We start from the raw sequence: 22217 nt of genomic DNA on the forward strand, positions 1-22217 counted from the left end.
GATGTACAGCCCCTTTTCGAGAATTGCTCCTCGTTTTATCCATCGTTGTTTTTCAGCTTGTGTAGTGAGTGTCTGCATTGTTTTTAACATTTCTAAGTCTAAAATCTCAGAGGGTTGTAATTCCTCATTTAAAAGAAATACTTCTGTGGCTGCTTGTTTTGCAGCTGTATCAGCTCTTGCATTACCTTTTGAAATCCTATCTTGTTGCTTGGTGTGAGCTGTGCATTTACAAATGGCTACTTTCTGAGGTAACTGAATAGATTCTAAAAGATCTAAAATAAACTGTGCATGATTGATAGGTTTGCCAGTAGATGTTATCATTCCCAGATTTTTCCACTGTTGCGCAAAAACATGTACAGTAGAAAAAGCGTATTGGCTGTCAGTAAAAGTGTTTACACATTTACCCTTTGCTAAGGTACATGCCCGTGTCAGGGCAATCAATTCTGCTGCCTGTGCAGATAAGTTGTGTGGTAAAGGTTTTGCTTCTATAATCTCAGTATCAGAAACTACTGCATATCCTACTAGGTTCTGTCCTGCAGGACCCCTTTTGCACGAGCCATCCACGTAGTATGTCACCTCGGCATCATCCAAGGGGACATCTGTGAGATCTTTTCTAGGTAGTGTCTTTTGCTCAATTACCTGCAGGCAGCGGTGCGGTGTGCCATCTGCAGGGGTTGGGAGCAGAGTAGAAGGGTTCAAAGTCATGCATCGCTCAATTGGCATGTGAGGTTGGCTCAACAATATAGTCACTGGAAAGATGCCTAGCAGGGGAAAGATATGCCACCTTTTCTTGTATTAAAATAATTGCGACTGCATGAGGTACTCTTAAAGTGAGAGGGTGGAATAAGACTACTGAGGCTGAAGCCTGTACTGCCATTGCAGCTGCAACTACTGCTTGTACACAGTGGAGTAAGGATCGTGCCACTGGGTCTAGTTGTGATGAATAGTAAGCAATGGGGCGTTGCTTATCCCCATGCTGTTGTGTCAGTACTGATGTCATGTAACCCTGCTTACAATCTACAGTTTGAAAAAATATTTATGATAGTTTGGCAATCCCAGAACTAATGAGGACGCTATTAACTGCTTCAAGTTTGCAGAAAGTAGATTCTGCCTCTGGTGTCCATTGTAACAAATCCTGCATTGCCATAGGCTTCTTATATTTAAGGTCAGTCAGCGGTGCAGATTCCAAAGCATAGTTTGGAATCCAGCTCCGGCAAAAATTAGTTGTACCCAGGAAGGACATTATTTCCTTCTTGGTAGTGGGTTTTGGTGCTTGCAAAATTGCTACCTTCCTGTCCTCATCTAATGTTCTGCCTTCCTTGGATAATTACATATCCCAGGTATTTAACTTGTTTTTTCCAAAGCTGTAGTTTACTTTTCTTTACCTTATGTCCTTCAGCGGCTAAAAATCGTAGAAGTGCTATGGTATCTTCTCTACAATCTTGCTGGGTGGGGGCTGCCAGCAAGATGTCATCAACATAAAGTAAAATCTGACTGCCTCTTGGTGGGGTGAATCCCACCAAGTTGCTTGCCATTTCTTGTGAGAATATCGTTGGACTTTCACAATATCCCTGCGGTAATCGCTTATATGTATACCTTTTCCCCTGAAATGTGAATGCAAACCAATACTGGCTATCAGGGTGTATCGGTATCGAAAAGAACGCATTGCTGATGTCTACCACAGAAAAATACTTCTGTTGAGGTTTTAAATCATTCAACAGGGTGTGTGGGTCTGGCACCGTAGGTGCCCTTGGTATTACTGCATCATTCACAGCTTGTAAATCTTGGACCATACACCATTCTCCATTTGCTTTTTTGACTGGAAATAAGGGTGTGTTACATGGTGAATCGGGAAATTCTACTAGTATCCCTCCTTTAAGTAAGGCTGCTTTAATAGGCTTTATCCCTGCCTCTGCATCTTTTCTTAAGGGATACTGCCTCTTTTGTAGTCTAAATGCTGACTTTGGCATGATAGTAACTGGTCCCGCTGTACGAATAAGTCCTACATCTGATTTTCCTGTTGACCAGAGAGTCTCTGGTATATTTCGTAAGGCATTTTCTTCCTCCTTTAACAGTCAATCACCAGACTATAAGTGCACAGCTGGGTTGGTCTGAGTTATCCAGTTCAACTTCTGTATTTGTATTCCCTGTTCTGACAGTTCTAGTTCTGTCTGTTTCTCTCATCTCGTGACTTTTTCTCCTAGGTCTGCCCATTCTATATTTCTGTTTTTGGTTAAGCTAACATGTGGTAATCGATTAGATTTATAAAGTGCAAAGAACTCCTGGGGCAATGAACAGCTGGCTACACTGTTCCCTTCTGTGTCCCAGTACAGGTTATGCAATATCAATCTGTTTGCATGATTCTTAAATAATTCTTGCTCATATTCCTTATCAGGTCCTGGTGTATTACAAAAATGCAGGGTACAGTGCAACAGGTGTTGCTTATCAATGTCAAGGGAGGGGAATTTGCTGACGGCTACATTCATTAACTTTTTGGTCACAGTCCCTGGACCAGTCGTAACCAGTTCCTGGTTGTACCAATAAAACATTTCACCCTCCAATTGCACTGCAAAGGTATCAGTTTGTTGCTGTGCTTCCATACCCTGCATGGTTGGGACTACTGTTATACCAGATAGGTGCATGAGGTCTCTGCCCAAGAGGTTTACTGGGCATTTTGCAGAAACAACAATTTTGCTTTTTTGTGTCAATCCTGAAACTGGATCAGTTATTGCAATGTCACGGGAGAGAGGCTCCTGATACAGCTGCCCATTAGCTGCTTTGACCAGTATGTAATCAGGTACCTCTGTGTTTTCTGGTAGTTTGGAGGGATGAATCAGGGTTCATGATACCCCTGAGTCACACAAGAATTTGACTTCCGTCCCTTCTACCAAGAGTGTAACTTCTGGTTTCATGTCTGCTAAATAGAGCTCCAAGCTCAATAAAGCTAGGTCTAATATTTCATCTTCTTCATTGTCACTAACTTCCTGCACTTCCTCTACTCCCTCTATCACATTCTCATTTATCCCTTCTTCGCTAGCCCCTTCTAGTGATTCCTGACTACCATATAGTCAGTCCTTACCCTCCTTGTCTTCCGTTGTTGCCTTCTTATTTTTCTTGCAATCCTTTGCCAAATGTCCCTTTTTACCGCATTTAAAACATTCTCCCCTTTTCTTTCGCCCTTCAAAGTCCTCTGATCGTTGATCAGATTGTTTGTTTCCCTGTGCATTTTTCTTGCCCTTTTTCCTGGACTGTACTATGTAAACATCTGCTCCATCTTCTGCAGAAAATACTTGAGCTTTATTTTTCTTTTTGCTATTAAAATGCCTTTTGGCATGCCTAGCATATTCAAGTAATGATTGTAACCTGCTTGTACAATGATCTACCATGTGTTTTGTAATAAAACTGCTTATAGGTGCAATACTGCCCTTTAAAAATGCATTCTTTAACTGCTGTTCATATGGGGGAATCTTGTGTTTGATCTTCAGGAACCTGCATTCCACAGTGGTTACTAAAACACTCTAATAGTCTGGCATAATACCGGTCAATAGTTTCACCTTCTTGTTGGATGCATTGATTAATGCAAGTCCAGTCTGCCCTAGGTTTCCATTTTTTCAGAGATGCGGTCTGTAAGACCTTTTAATCTGGTGTTCAATTCTGCGCTGCTATGTGGGAGGGGTCTTTGTGCAGCATCACAGGGATTCCAGTTCCCACTAATCATATACCAATCTGGCCCTACAATTTGTCTAACTACCTTTTCTACCTCTTCTCTGTTTAAGTTATAACTCAGCCTCATTCCTTGTAAATCTTCAGAGAATTTTCTAAAATTAACCTTTGGATGTGGGATTCCCTCAGTAACTTTCCGGATATCTTCCGGAGTCCAAGGTCTATATACTAAAATAGTTGGGTCCTGATTGTCTTGACCTGCCTGAGGGTTGAGTACTTCTATAAGTGGACATATTTCTTCTTCTTCACTTATAGATTGTGAATTTTTAACCATTTGCCATAACTCGATGCCTTCATCTGAGTTACCTGCCTTTGTTCGAGACCTGGTCGCGATGGGATCTCTAATTTTAAATGGTTTTGTTTTCATAATGTCTCTATCTTCAGTGACCACAGGATATCGTGGGGGTGGACTAACCTGTTCACATGCTTCATATTCTGGTAAGGGAGGCAGAGGTGCTGATGCTATTACTAAGTTATTGTCCTCCTTATCTAAAAACATTGCTTTTGAATTCTTGTTCTTTTGTTCCCTACGGTTTACTTCCTCAATCCACCGGTGTGCCTGAGGAATTCCTAATTTACGTTGCTTTTTGACCCGACCTTTGGAATCAGTTTTGAGTTGTTTGACAAGTTTGATATGCGAGGAATTTTCTAATTTTCTGTCAAATTCATACTTATTAACCCATTTTGAATAATATTTAATATTGTCGGCGAGCTGCGACTGCATGTATTTTGCGTCTTCTGTTAACGGCGGATTTTTGGGTCTTTTTGTGCAATTATTACCCATTTTGTTCTATCCTTTTATCGTTACGTAACATCTCTTAATTTTTTAACGTGGTACCACGGATTTTGTTATAGTCTCTTCAGAATGACTGCCTACCTATTCTGTTTCTCCTGATCTGTGACAAGACAGTAATCTTTTTTGTCCCTGACTTGTAAGGAAAATACAGTCTAACAAAAACAATACATATCAAGTCCCTGATCTAAAACAGAAAACAAAAAAAAGTAGATTCACCTTACCTGAGCCCACGTGATTGATCAATTCGTGGAGACCCGTCCTTCAATCGCAGATCAGAAAGTGGCTGGCCTCTTTTGAACGACAATTCAGTCGAATGGCTTTTCAGATAAGAAAAAACGATTTGGTTTCTTCCTCGTATGGTTTCAACCACCTGGCCTGTCTGATCCAAGGTGAAGAGAGGGTTCCGGTCCGAAGGACCAATCTGTCAAAGGAAAAAACTTCAAAGATTAATTCACGTTAGGTTCAAGTAAGGCACCATTTATTACTTGCAGCAAGGAGACAAAGCATGCAGGCACAAGATTTGTCTGAATCATTGGTGATTAGTATGTTATTCTTATACAGTTTTCTTCCTGTCACACAGAAAATGTTACCATTCTATTGCTGACGTAGTTAGACACAGCTTTCTGTATGTTCTACAGAAAATGTTGCTAGACGTATTGCTGACCAAGTTAAATTATCTGCTGTTCTGCAAAACATTTTGAGAAAAACAACCTGGCCTTGGGCTTATGTCAGTCCATTTCAACTTTTCAATTCTTCCATTGTACTGTTCTAATACATGTGTTACATTTTGTCTAGATTCAAGGTACATTTCTAGCTTTAGTACAAGTAATGCTGGCTACGGTTTAAACTTTCAAGCATCTATTGTTTTCTCTATCAATAGCTTCTAGCAGCTACATGTTTTCTCATGGCATAAGCAGAAATGAATATCCCTTTAAGTTTCATGACATTAGCAGAAATGAATTACTTCTTGTTATTTTCATGACATTAGCAGAAATTAAATACTTATTATTTTCATGACATTAGCAGAAATAGAATGCTTATTGTTAAGTTTCTAATAGCTGTGCAGATTCATGTAGTGTGAACAGAATAAATGTATTGACCATTTTAAATCTCGAATGCACTAAGCATGCATATTACTATTACATATTTTTCTAACAATTCCTGTCTGTGCTGAACACAAAGACTTCCAAGATTTAATGCATTCTGCAGAATAAGTTGGTAAACATACTTTGCAATGCGGTTTTGATACTTTAGAAGTATCTTGCAGAGCTGCTGTCACTGGGTCTGTACTTAGAAGGCATGCTTGGCGTAAGGAACAAAACTTGCCAGATCATGTTAAAGTTAAATTACTGGATGCACCCCTAAACCAAGACCGCCTTTTTGGCAACAAAGCAGAGGAAGTCCTCAAAAGGATGGAGGAAAAGGCTAAATCTATGCAAACTGTTAAAGATTTTCTACAAGTACAGCCTCCCAGATTCAGTAGGCATTGGCCTTTAAAGAACTGGTCCTTTCCAGTTCCTTCCAGGCCTTCTCAGTTCAAACCCCGGAACAGCAGACCACCAAGACTTCAGTCTCAGGCTACACACAGATCTAAGCAGTGGGGGCTCCCACTTCCAAAGCAGGGAGTAGTATGCCCCCCCCCCACGGAAAAATGACACAATGACTTAACCTTAACCCTTCCAAGCCCTGCTCAACTACTTGCTCCCTTAGGAGGAAAGCTTGCCCTGCATGCAAAAAACTGGGAACTCATTACCCAGGACAAAAGGGTTTTGAACATAGTTTCCTGAGGATACAGATTCCACTTCCACACACTACCAACCCCTAATGGTTGGCCAGACCTCCCCCCAAATCAGTGGGTGGAGACCCAACAGCAGGTTCTCCCTGTTCTCAGCATTAGGGCTATTCAACCTGTCCCAGCAGAACTAAGGGGACAAGGTTTTTATTCAAGACTTTTTCTGGTACCGAGAAAAGAAAACTCCTGGCATCCTATCCTGGACCTCTCTATTCTCAACACCTTTCTGGTGGTTCCAAAATTCAAAATGCTAACTCTTCAATAGCTTCTTCCTGTGCTAGCCAAGGATGCCTGGCTGGCAACCCTAGACTTAAAGGAAGCTTACCTGCACATCCCAATAAGAGAATCCTGCAGACAATGCCAATGTTTCAGGGCGGGCTCCATGCACTTTCAGTTCTCTGCACTTCCCTTTGTCTTATCTACTGTGCCCAGGGTGTTCACAAAGTGTCTAGCTCCAGCCATTGCATTTTGCAGGCAGAGAAATATTCAAATTTACCCATACTTGGACAATTGTCGGATTCAGGCAGAAAACCAGGGTTTGCTATTACAACACCTGGCATTTGTAAAGAAACTTCTAACCTCACTGGGGTACACCATCAATGAAAAGAAATCTCACCTAGTACCCTGTCAACAGATTGTATTCCTGGGAGCAAGCTTGAACACAACTTCCCAGATGGCATTCCTCACTCCGGAGAAACAAGTTTATTTCACAACCTACTTCAAACTATTCGCCACAAAAACCCAGCTACCTGCAAGGAAAATAAGCTCTGGGGTTCATGGCCTCTTGCATTCTGCTAATTCCATATGCAAGACTGCATATGAGGAAACTCCAATGGTATCTAAAATGTCTATGGTGTCAACATTCTCAGGACCTGGAAACAATGATTCCTTGTCTAAGGACAGAGTTCCTCTGGTGGGCAGAGGCCTGCTACCACAACAAGGGACTCCCTTTCACTCGACCCCCTGCTGCCCAAACCCTAACAGACGCATCAGACTATGCATGGGGGGCTCACATGACAGGGCAGTGCATTCAGGGCAAATGGAAACCAAGACAGATGCACCTGCATATCAATCAAAAAGAAATGTTAGCTGTACAGAATGCTCTGACAGCCTTCAAAGACCTTATTCTTCCAGGACAACTATTGGTAAAGACAGACAACACCACAGCTGTGTGGTACATAAACAAGCAGGGGGGAACCCACTCCTACCCTCTCTGCAGACTAGCCATGGCACTGTGGAGCACAGCCTTGAGCTAGCAAGTGCACCTACAAGCTCAATTCCTGCCAGGCAAACTAAATTCACTGGAAGATGACTTAAGCAGACATCTCATGGACCCACACAAATGGAAACTGGAACCCAAAATATTCAACCTCTTGAGGAACAAATGGGGGACCCCAGAAGTAGACCTGTGGAAGACCTGTTTGCCTCCCCTCAGAACTACCAATTGAACAAATTCTACACCAGAGCTTCTGACAGTCAAGCTTGGGAAGTGGATGCCTTGTTCTTTACCTGGGAAAGCCTCTCGGTTTATGCCTTTCCCCCTCTGCCTCTCCTCTCGAAGGTTCTACTAAAGATCAGACAGACAGGACAAGCCAAGGGCAATACTGATTGCACCAGACTGGCCACACCAGCGCAGGTACCCCCTCTTGCACAGTCTGTCACTGCTACAACCATGGCACCTGCCGCAGATCCCTTTCCTGCTGTCCCAGCAGGCAGGCTAGATTCTGCACCCTCGGCTTCAAACCCTGAACCTTGCAGCCCGGCTTAATTCCATAAACTGTCCTCTAGCTTCCCTCAGTAAGCAGGTGCGGGATGTCATTCTGGAGGAAAGGAGACCTAGTACCACAAAATCCTGTGCTGAGAAGTGGAAAATATACTGTTCCTGGAGCCAGGCTCAGGGGATGGGCACAATGGTGCCCAGCTTACCTCATATTCTAGAGTACTTAACAGAAGTGCTCCACAAGTGTCTTTCCTTCTTGTCAATTAAGATGCATGCCTCTGCCATTTCAGCACATTATAATACTGAGCCAACCCTCTTCTATCACCACTAGCTGTAACAATTCCTTAGATGGGCCAAAAATTTAAGACCCTCCAGGAGAACTCCCACTCCAGCCTGGGACCTTAACTTTGTATTGGAAAAGCTGACTCTTCCTACCTTTGAGCCAGCTGCAACAGCAGAGTTGAAATTCCTTTCTTAGAAAACAGCCTTACTTCTAGCCATCACTTCAGCAAGAAGAGTATCTGAATTACAGGCCCTCATGGTAGTGGAACCCTTCATTATCTTCCATGCGGACAGGTTTTCCCTCAGGACTAATCCTTCCTTTATGCCCAAAGTGGTGTCGAGTGTGGCCCTAAACCAGTCCATTCACTTCCCTACTTTTTTCCCTAATCCACAAAACAAAGGGGAACGGATACTGCACTCTCTGGATGTGCACAGACAACTTAGATTCTTTTTGTATAGGACTAAGCCTCTCAGAAAATGTGACTAGCTGCTAGTTGGCTTTGCTGCAGGGGCAGAGGGGAAGGCCATTTCAAAGCAAACCATTTCCAAATGGATAGCCCATTGCATTCACTTCTGCTATTAGCACCATGGAAAACCTACCCCACAGGGGATAAGATTACATTCCACCAGGACTGCATCTACCTCTCTACGGCATTTCTCAGAGGAGTCCCTACCAGGGACATCCTGGAAGCTGCTACCTGGAGCTCTGTACATACCTTCACCAAGCATTTCCACCTGCCTATCTTTTCTAAATCCAGAGCTGGATTTGCCACAGCAGTCTTGCAGGGCTTAATAGCTGGCCCTAATGTTCTTTAACTACCTCCTCCCTTCCTTAGCTTTGGGAATCAACCCAAATATGATGACTGCAACAGTGAAACACGAAGAACATAGTACAGTTGTGTACACTTACCATAAATGTAGATGTTCGAGTGTATTCACTGTTGCAGTCCTGGTTTCCCTCCCTCCAGTTCCCTGACTTCTCTTGGCTCTACCTTTCCTTCTTATTTGGTATATATATTTTTTCATGTGTATTTGCTTTTTGATGGGGGTGTACCATACCATATAATGGCTTCCTATTGTGGGGGCACCCGACATCTGGGGCCAGAAAAACTGATGTATTGGCATCAGCTGCATGTTTTATACCCCTGATGATCTGATGTCATGGAAGAAGCAACAGCATCCGATGCAGAAATCCAAAGACTCTGGTATTCATGCTGGCTGAGGGCCACCTGCAGGCAGATAACCCAAATGTGATGACTGCAACAGTGAATACACTTGAGCATCTACATTTATGGTAAGTGTACACAACTGTACTTTCTCCACTTGAACCCCCCCCCCAAGAAAAACATGCTTTCTTTTTGGTATTTGAACTGAGAAGGAATAACTCCATTTGAAATGATTTTTGTTTGGCTTTTTTCAAGCTTCTTACTTGGAAAATACCCCTTGTTATGGCAGTCACTTTTGCTACAAAGATGTGGGAACTATTAACTGTGTGCTTTTCCTGTTGTGTGATTTGCCACAAAGACAGAATAGTTTGTATGTCTGCTAAGTTTTTGGTTATGCTTAAGGACATGTCAGACATTGCCATTGACCAGGAAATGTTTATCATTAGAATCACCGCTGCAGCAGCCTTAGTTTATATGGGTTATATCCTGCTAAAGGTGTAAAGGCTAGCCAGCTTTCAAAGCTTCAGAGCATCTCCCATGCACTCAAAGCATTAGTCATCTTGAGCCGAGCTGACTAAAAAGAAAGGTCTAGGTGCCAAACCCTTCAGAGCTTTCTTGCTGCTGAAGAGTGCTCCTCTTGTGAGCCTTTGAGGAACAACAGTCAGTTAACACCTTCCATTGCTGGCCAGGTAAGTTCCTACTGGGGGAAAACTTCGATGTCTACTTTTTATGACAGAAATTGAATGTTTTCTATGAAAATATTAATTTTAAGCTAGGAAAAAGTGGTTTTATTGACTGTCATGTGACGTTTAGTAGATTTTAAACACAAGAGTTATTTTCCACATTTGTGGAAAACAATTGTTTGAACTAATTTAAAAACTACTTTTTCTGTGGTAAATGTTGTGTTAATTTTGCTGATGGGGGCAGGGTAGGTGTGTTTAAAGTACTTTTTACTGTGTACCCATGAACTACCACCATAGGTGGTAGTCTACTTAACACCAAAAGTGTGATAAGAGACCTTGGGACACAGGTGGACAGTAGTCTCTCCTTTGATAAATCACATCACTACAGTAGTCAGGAAATCCTTCTACGTGGCACTCCTCATCATAAAAGATTTCTCATCCAGGAAAAAACAGGTCACTGTTCCCCACTACTCGTCACTTATTAGACCCATTATAGAGTACAATGCCCCTTTTGATATGTACCTCACAAGATGTCTACAACAACTGGAAAGGCCACAGAAATACCTCACAAAGAGGATTACCGGCCTCAAACAGATGGCCTACGCAGACCGTCTCAAAAAACTCCAGCTTTACTCTGTCGCATATCACCTACTCAGAGGCGATTTCTGCCTAACATACAAAGCTATGTCAAACCCAGAGCTGTTGGACATGCTCCACGTAAAGAAATCCCAGTCCCTCCGAGCTACACGCTATAGGGACTTAAACCTTGTCACCACAATAAACAGAGCATGCTGGAGGGATAGATTCCTGTCTCAGAGACTTCCCATGCTCTGGAACAAACTACCTATCTATACCAAACAAACCTCCTCATTAGCACTCTTCAAGAAAAATATTGATGATTGGATGGGAGATAGGAAATTCACCCTGGGGATCACTTCTGTGGCTTTGCTTGGCAGGGGCACAGGAAAATAATTTTCCTGGGTGGCAAAAGCCAGGGTACCATTTGGCTAGGCTTATATAGGCCCTAGGGCCAATAGCCTAGTGCCTACCTATGAAAACTTAAATTTATTCTTACTTCTTACCTGTTTTATCAACTGCTGCTACCAGGCTTTCCTGGGAATCGAGCTTCGTTTCAGCTTAACCATGGAACAGTCTACCAGTTCCTCAGTTCTTCCTTTTATAGCCACAAAAAGAAAAAATACTAAACAGCCTTTGCCACTACATCAGGCTGCTAAAGTGCCTCAGCCACAGATGGTTGACTCTGACCAGTTATCTTTTTCCCTGACTCCTGTCAAGCTTATACGTATTTATCTACTCATCCCAGGTCAGACCCAGCAGCTGTTGCTTTAGTGAACCTACTGAACATCTGGTTAATACATGTCTTTCTCCTGACAAAGACAGGAAAGCTTTTCATAGATATGGGAAAAAAGCGTATTTTTGCAGCACTTATTTTTAGCATTCTCAGCTGTCAAACTCCTGTGTTAAAGTTCTTTGCCACTGTTGAGAGCACAAGGAATATTATGGCATCTGTTTTCTCTTCTTAGGAAAAAAACAACTTTGTGTTACTTGATTGTGTCTCAAGGGGCTACTCATTGTTTGAAATGTGCTCATGATTTTGCTGATGCTACAGGAACTGTTATCAGGAGTTTTGCCCAGCTGCATTTCAGAAGATGTCAAAGCTGAAATTTTGAATAATCTTTTGGATAGAGAGTTAGTTTTTTTGACTGTCTGCTACACAGATACTTAAAGAAGTGTGATGATGAAGGTAAGCTGATTCAAGAATTTTTCAGCCTTCCTTCTCCAAATTTGCCAAGGGATTTAATGCTACCCTTACAACCTTCTTTAAAAAACAAAATCAGTAAACTGAGGAAGCTGCTGGTAAGCGAATGTCTAAAAAGCAATGGCAGTGAGGTTCCAGAACAAAAGGCAGTCTAATAAGTCTGAATAATTGCATACATCTTCCCTCCCTCTTCGTACACTGGCAAACCCTTAATCCTTCCAGAAAGTCTAAGCCTCCATTTCTGTCTTTAACAGCATGTAGTTTCAGACAGATGGGCAATAAAAGTAATCCATCAATGTTATAGATAGCCGTGAGTGTCTGTCCCTCCTTTTTGAGGGATTCCCCATCTGCCAGACCAAGCTCTTCTTTTCCTTCCTGTCATTCAGCATCTACTGTCTCAAGTGGGTGATAGAAGTGGTAATTTTTCCTCAGTTTGGAGAATGTTTTTGTTTTTCAAGAATGTTTCTGGTACCAAAGAAAGAAGATTCTTGGAGACCAGCTCTGGGTATTTCCTCTCTGTATCTGTTTGTGATAGTGCCCATTTTTAAAATGTTATCCCTTTGCAACTTGTTACCCCTTATTGCTCATTTGGGTTTTCTCGTCAGCTTAGATTTAAAAGCTGCATATCATTACATTCCTATAGATCTAGATTTTAGGCATTTTTAAGGTTTTCTGTGTCTGGATCACATTATCAGTTCTTTGTATTACCCTTTGGTCTATCCACTTCTCTAAGGGTATTCAGAAAGTGTTTGGTTAGGATAGCTCACTGCAGACTGTATTGTATTCGCAGTTTTCTTTATTTATATGATTTATCTTTTCAGTGTATTTTTCAAAGTGACAGGAATCTCTCACATTGCTAAGGAATCTCCTACACAATCCATGGTGCCAGGAGAACATACACAAATATTGTTTAACTCTGCCTCACTTTATTTTCCCCTCTGTGATATCTAATAGTTGAAAGAGCCTTTCTTCTACAGGAAAAAGTAGATGTATATCTAGAAATATTCTTGAGTTTTTCCACTCAGACTGATGTCGCAGCCAGGCAGTTTCTCAGAATTCTGGTTCTTATGGCTTCTGTGATTCTTATGATTCTTCTTGTAAGTCTCCACATGATAAAAATCCAGTGGTACCTGAATTTTGTATTGTCCCAAAAACAACATTCCATAACTTTCTGTATTCCTGGTTTGCGATTTGTGAAAAGGGAGATTTTTGTGGAGACACCCAATTTATCAGAATCCAAGTCTGTCATTCTCCATCACAGATCCAGCACAGTCTGTAACAACAGACACCTCAGACTTTGCTATAGGAGTAATATCTACAGGGATAAAAGTGTAGGGTCTTTGGAACACAACAGATAGACCAAAACCTGCAAACATAAATGAGAATTTGGCACATATAAATAATCTAAATAACAATAAACAACACCACAGTGACATGGTGCTTAAACAAACAAGAGGGAGCTAGACCATACCCTTTATGCAGACCAGCCATGGTTGCCTGGGATATAGCTTTTCAGCGTAATCTCACTCTACAGGCATGTTGCATACTGTCAGAGCAAAATTTACTGGCAGACAAGTTGAGCAGGACCAGGACAGACACCTTCTTAAATAGAAATTGAATCAGAATCTTACATTAAATTGATCCAACTGTGGGAAACACCTCAAATGAATAAATAAATTAAATAAATAGATCTTTTCTTCTCCACACACAACAGTCAGTTGGCAAGGCAACACACACACACACACACACACACACCCAATTCGTTGTACTATTCGATACAATGTATGCAACTCTTGCAGTTATACAAAACAGCTGTGAAAGTTTAGGTTGTTATCTAGTTTTAACTGCCTTCACTTTTCTGCTGTACACACATTTGCAGCGGTTTGCTGAAGATCTTAATTGAAGGTAGCCAGCCATAAGTGGAAAGGCCTAAGTGAAACATGCCTTGTCAGCACCTACAACTGAGAGGAGTGAGATAAGTGAGAGAACACAGGAATCAGGAGGTCTTAACAGAAATAAGTTAATAGGTCCACATGAAGGCACTTGTGTTTTAGTGTGCCCACAAGAAAAGTTTGGTCATTGTCCATTTGGAAGCCAGCCTGCTTGCTTAATTGAAGGGAACTGATGAAGGTTCATATCTGTTTTAAAAGTAAAACAGACACAGTTTTGTAATGTGGGAATTTGAGCATGTTTTTGGCAAAAATGGGTAAGGAGTACTCGAGAGTGGAAAGCAAGTACACCACCTTTAACGACTGCAAGAATTGCAAGCCTGCCCACTTTGGATAGATGGTCGTTAATACTGTTCCATGCACAGGGCATTGGCATACTTTTATTTTCTACCTTGTAGATCTGAGTAGAGAAACTAAAAGATGAGTCAAGCCAGAGCTTAAGATATTTTGATTGCCATGCTGGACCACCAACTGGGCCAATGAGTTTTTAGGCATCACTGCATAACTTGAGGCAGTTATAAGTTCCAAAAAATATTACATGGATTTTGTTATCTTGGAGTTTTTGAGATCACAGAACTGATACTGTTGAGCCATTGAACCAGTGTAGAACTGAGTGAGCTGCAGATGGCATCAGATGAGCTGCCAGATTTCCAGGTAATTCTGCCTGCATATATGGTAATATTCCTTGACTTCTGGGACATGGTTTGTCATTTGACAAGATATGATGTAGGTTATTTTTTCTACTGTCAATGTAGCACAGTGGTTTAAGTCAAGATGCTGTAAATTAACTTCATCTTGTAGACTGGTATGCAGTTCTGGCAAAATCCGTGTACATTCTTTCTAACTTTGATCAACTCGCTAAACAAACCAAGCCTATGGATAGTTTCTGAAAACAGTCCATTGTATCTCATCCAGTTATTAAAGACAGAATAAACAACGTCAGCTAAAGAAGGACTGTTAAACTGTTGGAGACTTTAGATACTGGGAAATGACAGAGTTGTTGAACACAAATTTACTCTTTTGCACTGCACTACTGAGCATGAGTCTTACACATACCAGCAGTGGTCCATACTTATCCTTTGAAATAATTTTTCTTATTAGCTTGTACTATTCTGCAGGCTTTGTCATATGAAACATCTTAGAAGGCAAAAGCTGAAGAGAAGTAAGGACTGCCACTGACGTTTTCCTGTGGCCTGTATAATTTGCATAAATGTTCACATTCATGTGGACACTAATAGTCAGACCACTGGCTTTGAAATATTGCTTGAGTACTGAGCCTAGTAAAGTTGATCAGATGAAGGGGCCAAAACATTGTTTAGTAGCTTGTTGCATGGACAGATCACTCTGCAATGGAAGCTGATGCTGATGTTTACCCATGTTGACCTTTCTTTGTGTAGTTTTATCAAGTGACCTTTTGTAATGGGTATATTAAGTAGAATGCTCAGGGGTGTTGCTGTCCACTGTATTTCTGTGACATACTTATTGCAGGTCTTAAACATGCCTTTTGTTTTCCTCATATGTTCCACAGTAGGCAGACTCTCATGATCAAGACCACATCCCTCATATGTGTCTCCCAGAAAACTGATTATGCAGGTAGTTTAAGAGTCTGATGTTCTTTTGGAGTGGAGCCCTATAAACAGGAGATGTGGTCTGAAAAGAGTTTAATATAAAGACATTGGAAGTTCAGCATGATGGTGCTTAGCAGTTGGCCTTTGCTACTTCTGACCTGCATGTATTAGAATGATCATGTTACTTAACAAAACAGTGTGGTTGCCAAACACAGGTCTTGTGGTGCATTGGCTATGGAAGGTGTCATTGTTATTTGCTGACATAGTTACAAGCCACTTGACATACTAGTTACTAAAAGTTGCACCCTAGTCTTACCAGTTTATTGTGAAACTTGTGGCTCTAGTTCAGGTGAGTAGTGGTGATTTCTTCTTGTCCTTTGCAGCTGAATTTGCAGGTGTTGATCATACCTGACATTTCCTCCCCCAGAGAGTTTAATACAGATTTCTTTCTGGTAAGCAGTTTGCTTTATTGTTTTAAACCAATTTCAGTCACAGCCTTGGTTAGCACAACTATATATAGAAGCTCATAGATGATTAGGTTAAAATGAGTCTGGTACATTGTTCTAAACTTACAATATTATCACAACTGAGTGTAGACCATTGTTAATGAATAACAAAACAGAGATCAATGTTAGCATACTGTATATTATATGTATGTGTATGTCTAACTATATATATATATATATATATATATATATATATATATATATGGGTTCATATCATATATATATATATATATATATATATATATATGTGTGCGTGTATGTATATATCTATATGTATACAAATATTTGTATCTTTATATATGTGTGTGTGTGTGTGTGTGTGTGTGTGTATGTATATATATATATATATATATATATATATATTTACTATCAAAAGACTGAAATTCATATGGTCGACAATCATAATGTCGAAAGTCATTACACCAAACATTCAAAATACTGAAAAAAAATGTCAAAGTTTAAATGGCCAAAAAACACCTGCAGCGCTGACAGTAATGGGGCTGTGCCCCTCACACCCCCTGCTACTTAAATATTTCAACTCCGAGATCACACTATAGTGTTGACAAGGGTATATCCTTGCCCTGTTGCATGCACTTCCTGCCGACCAAATGAAGCACTTAATATGTCGACCATATGGGCTGATCAAATGAACATTAGACCGTATGAATTTCAACCATTTGATAGTAAACCATATATATATATATATATATATATATATATATATATATATATATATATATATAAACGCACACACAAATATACAAGGAAGAGGGCTAATTAGAATGCTGAATATGACCTCACTTGTACATTGTATATCAGCAGTGTGTGATTAAGATTAAAATTTTATAAGAATTAATTACAAACTCAGGTTTGTGGTGTAGTGCATTAACACTTAAATGTAAACAGTTTGTATATTGTAGAGATGACTTTTGAACTGAATATGAAGCAGGCAGTTCTTATGCTTTCAGGGCTGTCTTCTTCTTCAGACAACCTGTTCTAACGCCATGCAAATAAACTGCTACAACAAGACTGTATCTTGACGGCTACTATCATTCCATGTAGTGTTTGAATGGGGGTTACAACATCTGTTTTCATCCCTTCACTGAAGATAGCACAGTCTCCTGACCATATTGTCCACTAATGGTTTATTAGCTAACTGCATCACCTTCTAGAAGAATTTCGGTACACTTTCTCTTGTGTAGTTAATTTATAAAAATTGCATCACAAAACCCATTTGTACATTGGTGCTTCTGGATTATTGAGTATGGCCTTTTTAAAAGGAAGCTTGGATGCATCTCTTTTCAGCACCAAATCAGGCTATGCACTATGGTGCAATTCATACTAGGTGTTTTGCAGCTAGCCATTTAAGTTTGTCTTTGTGACCTGATTGAAATCTGGGATGTTTATATTAAAGGTAAATTATGGTAGTGTTAGTAATGATGAATAAACTTGGTTTCTTGCTGTTATTTAATAAAACATGATTTTTTGTTTATAGGAGCTGTCCAAAATTACAATGCCAGTCATTTTTAATGAGCCTCTCAGCTTCCTGCAGCGACTTACTGAGTACATGGAACACACATACCTCATCCACAAATTAAATGACTGCTCAGATTCTGTTGAGAGATTACAGGTACTTTACTCCAAGTGTATAGTTTCATTAGTTTATATTCCTTTATAGAGCTGTGCTTATTATGATCTGGGGACGCCCCTAGCAAACATCATCAAGTTCTGTCAGTGACTAAACCATGATATGAAGCTGCAAGTAGTTTGTCATATTTATTTTTTTTAGTAATACTTTTAAACTTAAAAGAAAAAAAATCATGTCTAATGATTCGACCTGTGCTGACTGTACTCAGAAATGCAGCATTTTAAAACTGCTTGCATGTACTGAAGTTGTGTGGTAGAAAATAAGATTGGATTTTCATCAATAAGAACTTTTAATGATGTCAATTTTGTTATGAGTTATATTAAATACTACAGGCACTGAAACAGATGTATTAACTCTATAATGATGCCCTGGTTAATACAGATTCCCAGGAATTCATTTGGCTGGCTTGCTCTGTTATTTTCAAAATCTGTTCTATAAATGAGAAGTAGCTGATACTGAGTTCTGCAAAAATCACTTAGTACTTCCAAATAAGTAAAACATGCATGATGTATATGTCTAACATTGCTTTTGTTTCTTTGCAGTACAGTAAGGTATATCAGCTCCTTGTGGCCATTTTTTGCCCAAACATTCCAGTTTTACATCTAATACATGTGATGAAATAGGACAGCTTTAGTCTTGTGCACAGAGTAATCCATGTTGATGATTAAGTGCCTTACAGAAAACAAATCATTTAAAATAGTTTGATATGTAGTTGTTTGCTCTTTAAGATCGCAGGTAAGAAAGGTACTTTTGTTCATGAAGATTGTTGCGTTTCAAACAGTATGTACAAGGAAACATAATTTTACTTATTTCAGTAATTAATATGTATGCTTCTGAAGTCCATAATCACATATGGTTACAATCTGAAAATGTGAACATTCACATGAGTGATCACTTTTTTTAGTTGTAAAAAAAGCAAATGCTCATATGAGTGAATGTCTTTTATATGGAGTTTTTTTGCATGCGGCCTTTTGTATGAAATCGCATTACAGTGAGGTAAGAGAATTTGTCCTTACCCTTTGTGTGATGTTAGAGTTAGTATATATAGTTAGCGGAGGGTGCAAGGGGCTTTTTCATATTTTCGATAACTTTATATTCATTCTAAAGTGACCACTCTTTGAATGTTTGTTTATATATATATATATATATATATATATATATATATATATATATACACACACACACACACACACACACACACACACAAATTGAAATTAATCATACTTTCAGCATCTGACATGAAAAAAGGTTTAAAAAAGTCAGCAATGGCACATAGACAAACCAGTGTGCATGTTCAAAGAAAAATCTCATAGCATGCAATACAAAAAAGAAATGAGAGTATAAAGTGTGTGTGTGTATGTATGCCTATGCTTGCATTCTGAAAGAACAAGCACTTTCATGAGTAAATGCTTTTTTCTGTTGTAAAAAGATTGAGCACCCATATTATGAAGCATTCTTTCAGATGGAGATTTTTGTCAGCAGCCTTTTATATGGGATCTCATTGCAGATGGGTTAGGCAATTTGCCCTTTCCTTACTGTTGTGTGATCTCAGAGTTAGTATAAATAATTAGCAGGGAGCGTGGAGGGTGCAAGGAGGCTTTCCCCCTGCAAAAAAATAAATTTTATTTTTTAAACGCACACGCAGATATACTGATAATAATCATGTTTTCACTATATTGATGAGAAAAAGGTAGACAATAGCACATCAGCAAATCAAGATACCTGCTCCAAGAAATATGTTTTTTTTGCAGGGGGAGGGACGACAAGCTGCCTTGCACTCCCCCCAACATCCCCTGTTACATAAAATTCCAACTCTGAGATTGCAGAGGAACTAGGAATGAGCATATTTCCAAACCCCATTATTAATTTGACCTCACACAAATGTCAATCAACCTTCCTGTCTACCAAATTAAGTCAACACTACAATTTGACCAGTTTAATTGTTCCCATATGCATACATACATAGATGGATAGCACACACGTTTTATGTTAAGTGATGAATTTTTCTAATGATATCGGAAAGCAGTACTCCAACTATAAGTTCATGACACCTCTGTAACTGGATTTATCAGAAAGTACACATATTTTAAGTTCTATAAGCTGATGAATTTGGTTCTGAGCAGAATTCAGTTTAAGTTAATACAAAGTCTTAAGATGAAAGGGCATTTTTGCAAGGTTAGTTAATACACTTATGTTTAGTCTGTGTTTAAAGAGAATCAGACATTTAATACCTTGGAAGCCATTTAAGTAGAACTGGTTTTCAAAGGTTAAGTTATCCAGAAAGAGTCTTCTCTTTTTTTTCTTTCCAAAAACACTTTTTTTGTTTTCATTGTACATGTAACAAAACTATTTACAGTATTACATTTATCCATGATAAGTTATCAGTATTTGTTCAAAAGGTTTTCGCCATGTTATTTTTTTAAGAGTAATGTTATGAGTTCTATAACAAATGGTTTGCAGTTCTTTTTTACAAACAACTTTTGCTAAATTAATAAATCCTTTACACATCAAATCTTGTTTACTTTTCCATTTCAAAGTAATAACTTTTCTGGCAATTGCAAGAATTGACCAGAGTAACAGAATCTAAGATTTAGGTATTACATTAGGTATAGGAATTGTCAGATTATAAAGCCTTCACAAAATATCTGAAGTCTTTCCAGTACTGAACATTTCTACATTCAATGAACATGTGAACCCATTTGGCCTCTAGTAATTCATCACAATTCCAACATTTACTTTCACTGGTTTTGAGTACAAGATTTATTTTATGTGGATTTTAGAAACTACTATTCATAAATGTCCATGTATACAGTCTCCAGTATAATGAAGAAGAGGTACCATACGTAGATTTCAGTAACATTTTTTTAGATTCATCAGATATTTGTTTTCCATTAATCTTTACACAGTAATTCCAAAAAATCTGAGTCAAACTTTAGAGCGTCTTCTCTTGGTATTGTATAGATAGGTGAGATACTTAATTTTTGATCATCTGTCTTTTCAAGATACCTAATAAAAAGCTGGATCAAACTAGGTATAGATTCACTCTCTAGGTTGATTGATACTCTCATTTTCTTTTCTATAAACTGCCATAATGAGTGTATAAACAACCAACTGTCTTGACTATTATCAAAACTACACAGAAAAGAGTTTAGTGGTTTAATATTCTTATTTTCAATAAATATCAAGTTATTTTCCTTTAATTTTTGCATTGCATTGATGTTGAAAGAATCTAGGCAATCAGGGGAGTATGCTATAGGGAATATAAGAAATAGGAATTGTTTTAATGTTGTAATTGTAATCAATTATATTTTTCAAAGTTATTAAATATTTGACTAATACCATAAGAAAAATGATCAAACTTCTTATTAAATAAACAAAATTCACATAAAAGCCAATGAACTGTACTTATTCCGTATTGTTCCTTAAATTTATTTTCTATAGTTCTGACATCAGTTAATGAATCTCATGCATTATTTTCCAGTCAGATATATAGGTAGATGAGATCCAGTGTAATATTACATTAATTGTAACTGGTTTGTAATAAAGATCTAAACTAGGGAATGCTGTCCCAGTATTGTTTCAAGCTCTAATGTGCCATTTATATGCAATCCTAGGTTTTAAGGGGAACTATAAAAATTTAAGTAGCATGGAATCTAATTTTTAAATAAGTTTTTGGGAGGGGGTTAGTATCAATGACTGTATATAAAACAAAATTTTAGGTAAAATTATTTTCATTAGAGAGAGCATATCCTCCATTGTGAAGAACATTTGATTCCATCTTTTGATTAGTTCACTAATGGTGGTTATTAAATTATTGTAGTTTAATTTAACAGATTCTTTCCATGTACTCTTTATACTGACACCCAAATATTCTAATACATCATTCTCCCAAGTAACAGGCTATTTATTCTCTGTTAGGTTTTTGTTGATCTTTTTGTTAATTAGTAATGTTTTGGATTTATTATGATTAAATGTAAGCCCTGAAATTCTTTCTAACTTGCTTAAGGTATTTATAACATCATGCAAAGAGCCATGAATATCACCCAATGTTAACAACATATCATCAGCAAATAATTGTATCTTAGGACAATAGTCTTTATTAACTTGAAAGCCTTTTATATTTTGCTTGTTTCTGATATATGTAGTAAAATGTTCCATTAAAAAGCAAACAATAATGGTGACAACCTTGTCTAGTTCCCTTGAGGATTTCTAGTGGTGAGGATAGACATGATCCGATTTTCACATACGCTTATGCCCCCATTAAAAATTTTCATTAATAAGTTAACAAAATCTGAGGAGAATTCAAAACCAATCAGAATCTTCTGTAGATAAGACCAACTAATAGAATCAAAAGCCTTTTCTAGGTCTAGGCTGATAATTGTTAGTGTTTTTTTGTATTTGCATGCTATGTTTGTTAATGATAGTAATTTAATAATGTTGTCTTGCACTTTTCTATGAAGAAGGAACCTTGTCTGATCATTATGTATTAGATTAGGTAATATTTTCTTTATCCTATTAGCTAATATTTTCATGGACATTTTATAATCAGTGTTTAGTAACTAAATTGGCCTATATGAAACAACAAGACTTGGGGTACTTACCTT

At 38.7% G+C, this 22217-nt stretch overlaps 1 protein-coding gene across 1 annotated transcript in view; it reads left to right on the forward strand.

Moving 5' to 3' along the window:
• The window catches only part of OSBPL1A (oxysterol binding protein like 1A), a gene marked incomplete in the record, with an annotated part of 2690541 nt that overhangs the window by 2198544 nt on the left and 469780 nt on the right, over positions 1-22217 (forward strand). Inside the window, 1 exon segment of the mRNA XM_044065352.1 lies at positions 17461-17595. Coding sequence (XP_043921287.1) covers positions 17461-17595 — 135 coding nt within the window.

The sequence above is a fragment of the Protopterus annectens genome, chromosome 3.part0 (genome assembly GCF_019279795.1).
Source record: "Protopterus annectens isolate FY-2018-M chromosome 3.part0, PAN1.0, whole genome shotgun sequence".
Taxonomy (NCBI): Eukaryota; Metazoa; Chordata; order Ceratodontiformes; family Protopteridae; genus Protopterus; species Protopterus annectens.